The sequence below is a fragment of the Ceratosolen solmsi genome, unplaced genomic scaffold, assembly GCF_000503995.2.
Source record: "Ceratosolen solmsi marchali unplaced genomic scaffold, CerSol_1.0 scaffold10, whole genome shotgun sequence".
Taxonomy (NCBI): domain Eukaryota; kingdom Metazoa; phylum Arthropoda; class Insecta; order Hymenoptera; family Agaonidae; genus Ceratosolen; species Ceratosolen solmsi.
Genome location: NW_011948412.1, coordinates 2,019,357 through 2,025,223, shown reverse-complemented (window position 1 = coordinate 2,025,223; position 5,867 = coordinate 2,019,357). Strand labels below are relative to the sequence as shown.

The 5,867-nt window shown below is 36.1% G+C and overlaps 1 protein-coding gene across 1 annotated transcript in view; it reads left to right on the top strand.

Annotated features, from left to right (window-relative positions):
- The first annotated feature begins 4,976 nt into the window (after window positions 1-4,976).
- The window catches only part of LOC105364147 (oligoribonuclease, mitochondrial-like), a 1,209-nt gene continuing 318 nt past the window's right edge, over window positions 4,977-5,867 (top strand). Inside the window, 5 exon segments of the mRNA XM_011502014.1 lie at window positions 4,977-5,027; window positions 5,104-5,153; window positions 5,228-5,389; window positions 5,732-5,861; window positions 5,864-5,867. The exon segment at window positions 5,864-5,867 is cut by the window's right edge and continues 84 nt beyond it. Coding sequence (XP_011500316.1) covers window positions 5,024-5,027; window positions 5,104-5,153; window positions 5,228-5,389; window positions 5,732-5,861; window positions 5,864-5,867 — 350 coding nt within the window. The 5' untranslated portion in view covers window positions 4,977-5,023.

The following is a 5,867-nucleotide window of genomic DNA, read 5'->3' as shown; positions in this document are numbered from 1 at the left end:
ATCAACATTAAATAAGGCATTTATATTTAAAATCAATAATATGTAAACATTAGGAAAATTTTGATTGCTTTTAGTCTTTTAGTGCATGCACAAGCAACCATAGACGATGTGATATATTCGGCATATATCGTATGTATATATATGGCTATGTATATATATATATATATATATATATATATATATCGTATGTATATATAAATGGCTTATATTGGTTCGCGTGGTGGATGTAAATTTAGTGACCGCCGTATTGTTTCTGCGGTCGAACTATCGCCGTATTGTGAAAAAATATATTTATTTCATCTGCTATATATATTTATTAGAAAAGCACTGTGATTATTATTGCCCACATAAGTCGATGATAATCCCCTTCAAAGGCAGTGTGATTCTTAATATAATTAGACCAGCATAATTTCTTGTAAAAGACGGTGCTCATAAAATAAATATTCGTATACAAAGCAATAACCTCCATGAAGATAATAATGCTAAAAGTGCCACGCGCTCGTTGAGCTTGCGACGGAAGATGCAATGGACCAAAGATTACCAAAAACTACGTCTAAAAATGCTTAGAAATTATCACTGGAGGCCAAAATCTATAAAGGGCTTTGCCCTTTGTCACATACTTGGCAAGGTGAAAGGGGGAAATTAGAAATTACAAAGGATATGGACGATTCACCTCAAACTTTAATAAATGCCGAGGTGAGCTTTTTTCGTAAGCAACGGCCATTGTTTTAACACTAGGGGCTCACTAAGCAAGCTATTCGTTCGGTATATCCGCTTCCTCATTCACCGGCGTACCTTTCTTTTAAAGGGATTGGAGAGCAAACACTCGATCCTCGCCCGATGACTCGTCGAGGAAAATTGGAACGGTCGTTCTTCCGCTCTCGCACTATTCCAAAAAGACTCGATCGTTTCGTTCTATCAATATATATATATATATATATATATATATTCATCTCTCTCTCTCTCTCTCTCTCTCTCTCTCTCTCTGTCTCGGGTTCTCGCGATTTATTGGCTCATTGCATTCACGCTCACTCCTCTCTATGCGCCTAAACACGCACTACGACTCGCACACGTTTGAAAGCCGTGTATGCCCCAAGTTCATTCGCTTCTTAAAATAAACGCACTTTACGCGTTCAGCCGCCTGCCTTATATCGGATCATGCTTTGTAAAATTCATCGATTAAGCGACAAATTATGTGTAATTGTGGCTAACAGTATAGTATGCATTAGAAGCGTCCAGATTACCACACAAGCAGCACAAAGAGGCGCCTAATGACCGTGATCAGGGCCTACCGTAATTGCACAGAAGAGCCGATAGCCAACTCTTTGTTTAACTCTTTGCGCCGCAAAGAGAACAGAACGAGCGCGAAGAGCCGGGAATATCTTTATCGAATAATCACAGTTTCGCATGCTTGTGAGCTAAAGATATTCCTTCATGCCACAGCCCTGTCCCACTCCGCAGGATCGATAAGCAATCAACAATCAACATCGGCGACAGTGACCGTCGTCCGTCCATCAGACTTGCACGGAGATTAAAAGCCAAACACTCGCTTTTCAAGTGTCGGTCGTCTCCCCTCTCGCTAACCACCGTTGCCCTTGTGCACAAAATTTCTGTCTCTTTGCCCTCGCAACGTCCGAGGGCAGAAACGAAGCTATAAATTAGCCTCACAACCCCCTCCCCTCGACGAAACCCCCACCATGAACAATCCCATTTGTGCTTGCCATCAACGACCCAGCATTACCCCCGCATACCACGGTATCGTCGGCATAAAGAAAAGCCCATAAGAAGAAATAGGAAAAAAGTTGTCATGGTTAGGAAAGGGGTGTAGCGAGTGCTTGACTCACCTGGCCTCCGAGGAACGGTTCCTCCTCAGGATCTCCCAGTGCCTCGTATCACATCGGACTGCTCGCGCGGTCGCTGACAACCAAGGCCAGTCCTCAGCCCCACACTATTGACCATATTGCCAAAAGCATATACACAAGGATGGGCAAACGGATGACGAGCAGACGAGAGCGGGAACGCACGGCACGCACGCACGCACGCACGGCACGCACGCACGCAAGCAGGTCGATATAACAGGGGAGGGGTTATCTATAGACAGTGCAGAAAGCTTCGGCAGTACGAGTCGCCGACCCCTTTACTCCGTTGCTGCTTTGTCGGCTGATTCGGTTGACGCGCGCACCCTTCAACGTCTTTCTTCCCGTCGTAGTTGTTGTCGTCGTCGCTACTGCGACGACAATTAGAATACAAGAACGACTGAGTGCGACGACAGAAGGAGAGGGACAGACAATTCAGAGGCGCGCTAGGAGCCGGTGCTCCAACCGCGAGGAGGCACCTCCACAACACTCGCCAACTTGCTTGCATCCATCCGACAACAAATATAACACCGTCAACTGGCGCGGCTCCCAACGACCGAATAACGCTGCTCGGCCGCACTGAGAACCAACGAACGACTTTCCTTGAGCGCCGAGACCTGCGCACCGCGACTGCGCAATCACCTGCCCAGACACCATTGGTTTCCCCGACCTCATGGATAGCGAGCCGCGCTTTTCAAACTTCCACGATGCGATTGCTACACGCCCTGAGACTCAGCCCATGATCCAACCCGTAATTCGATCAATCTTTTCAACCGCGAACAACAATAAATTGTCGAGCTCGATAGTAAGCCCACTAATCGTCCCTTCGCCCTAGTTGTTGCGAGGTCTGTCGCGGGGTTAATTGGTACGATTAGTACTGCTGGCTAAAAGCACCATTTTTCTATTACTCGCTTAAATGAAAGGCCAACATCCGCGGTAATGAGAATTCGTGCTGCTTGGAAAATTATAGGTGGGCTGAGATTAAGCTGTACCTGTCCAACGGTTTCTACTATGGTTTTCTTCTTCGTGCCCTACCTGAGCCAGTCGTTGTAATCACGTTGAAAATGTCCTTGACATTGCGTCATTGGCGCCACCTTTTAGGCAACCGTTGCACCATCGTCGTTGAGAAGCCGCAGAAGGTAACGTCGTTATCTTGTGTGCATTTATGGTATGTTGAGTATTATGCATTTGTTGTATAAGAAAGTGAGAGCGAGTCGTAAGGTTTCGTTTACCTTAGTTTATTTAGCTTAGTGACAGCAATAGCGGCATCCGTCGAAAGTGGTAACACGTTTTGGAGCAATCTGTAGTTAGTTAAAAATGAACGTTAGCCGTACGTCGGCATGTAAATAAAGCAAGAACATTCGATAATGCTCGAATTGCCGGTCTACCTTTCATTTAAAACGTGCATTAATTAGACGCCGAATTTTTAATTCGGTTGACTAATCCGCCATTGGATTTTTCGACTGTCGAAAAAAATTTAAGGCAGCATAAAACTTTATCGCAGTTACAAAATAAAACATTCGTTGATGTATTTCCAGAGAATACAAAAAAAAACATTCTTTCCGTTTAATCGAGCTATTTCCCCGTTACTACTCGACCGCTCGATTACAAATTATTCATAAAGAGAAATTACATTCCTTTAAAATGAAAATGAAAATGAATGCTTTGAGAATTGATTCAAATAGCTCACTACCTCAATTCTACAATTTATGATAGATTGTACAATGAATTGAACTATAAATTGTACTTTCTCTTTTAATTCGACTTTTCATAATGACTAAACAATAATGATAAAAAAAAAAAAAAAAATATTTGAAACCAAGATGTGGAAATAGTTCTGAATCTCAAGTTACCATTAATTAATAAATTGAAGTTTATTCCACGATACTAACGTTAGATTATTAGAAAATAACCTCAACGATTTATGCATTTTTTAAAATAAATATATAAAAATTGAGTGTTGTACGCTAATTTATATATTAGAATAGAAAAAAATAAGTTTCAAGAACAAAATAGTCTAGATCTAAGAAAGAATTAATATTGTCGGCGACATTTCATACGATTTAATTGAATAATTTTATTCGAGGAGAGAATTAAAAATAATATTGATATATTATTAATAGAGTTCAACCTTTTGATAAAACCTGAACATAATTTAAAAAAAAAAACACTCAATTTCGACGATCGTGTTTAAACAACAAATTATCATATAAAATTAAAATGAATTAATACAGTATTCTCGGCTCGATGTCGTCCATAAAAGCATCGATACTTATGATTTTGACATAGATTATTTTGGAGCAAATATAAAATTTTATTTATTCATTTATCACGTTTTGTGTTTGCCTTGAATTTAAAATAAAGAAGATTTTTGTTACATTTGTTTCATAAAATTAAATTTAAATTGTACTATTCTATGTAATGGTATAGACTTTTATTGAAGTTTTTTTATAATACACCAAAATTGGTTAAAGATAAGAATTTTTCTTTTTTTAAAAACCGTGTGTTCTCACGGTTTTGTCACACTTAACAAACACGTGAAAAAAAAAAAATATATGGAACCTAATAATATTATCACCCTATTTCCACGTGCAGGTCGCTTTTCATGTAAGGCACGTCGTTAAGAGTGAATCGCCTTTTATCTGCATTGCGTATGCGGCAAAAACGAATGTGGCCCTTTCATTTCCAAACATACAGCTAAATGTAAATTTTGATTATACTTCTAATTTGTATGATGTAGAGATAAATAAAAACGTGTGATTTTTTATGATCTAAATATTACGCAAAAATAGATTTTAACCAATTTAATGCCCATTTACATAAGTTATCTTTTACTTTAAACAAAACTAGATAACATACGGCTATAAGTGTATTGGCCTTGTTGCAAAGATAGAGGTTACATTTGCATGCTTTGACATCGTATATTTTATTTATTTCAACTCTATTATATTAGTTTTATTAATTGGAAAAAATAAAGATGTTTTGCACGATGTATTATTTTTATTGTATAAAATAAAATGGCTTTTATTTTATAATACACCTGACGGATTACTATACAAAAAATACTTTAATGAATTATGATTAAACTTCTTAAGTATATAAATTTGTCTTTAAAAAAAACAATCAGATACAACATTTATAAATGTAAAACATTTTACAAATTTAATATGGGTTTGTATTCTTTTACTTCATATAAGTTTATTCAAATAAGAATAAATTTGATATCAAGTTAATGTCTTTTGTATAGCCAGTTCAGAAATGCCAAGTACAAATAGAATAATTTGGATTGATCTAGAAGTCAGTGTAAACTTATATCAATTTGTTAAATTTATAATTTATAATAATATTTATAAGAGATATTGGTTTTTTAGATGACTGGTCTTAATTTAGCTGATGATAAAATTTTAGAAGTAGCAAGTATTATTACTGATGATAATTTGAATATAGTTAGTCATGAATTTGAAATAGTTATTAATCAACCAAACTCTATTTTATTAAATATGAATGAGTGGTGTAAAGAACAACACAAAAAGGTACTTAAATATTATGATTATTTTATTATACATTGTAAGAAAATATATTATGGAAGTAACGTTTTAATGTAAAATTAAGAAGTACAAATTATAAATTATTAACAGATTTAACAAATGTTTTATAAAGTAAAATTTATACCATTTTATAAAAACTTTGGATTATTTCGTATCTATAAAAACGATTTACTCAGATTTGTTGATTTATTTGTACTTGACTACAGAATTTGTAATATATATATATATATATATATATATATATATATATATATATATATATATATATATATATTTACATAATTTTCATTTTATTCCTGATTATATAAGGTTCATAATTTTAACTAGACAGGACTAATCGAAGCCTCTCAGCTTTCTATGTTTGATGAAAAGTTTGCAGAAGAAGAAATAATAAAATTTTTACAAAAATATGTTAAAGATAACACTTGTCCTTTAGCTGGCAATTGTTTATGGATGGATACGG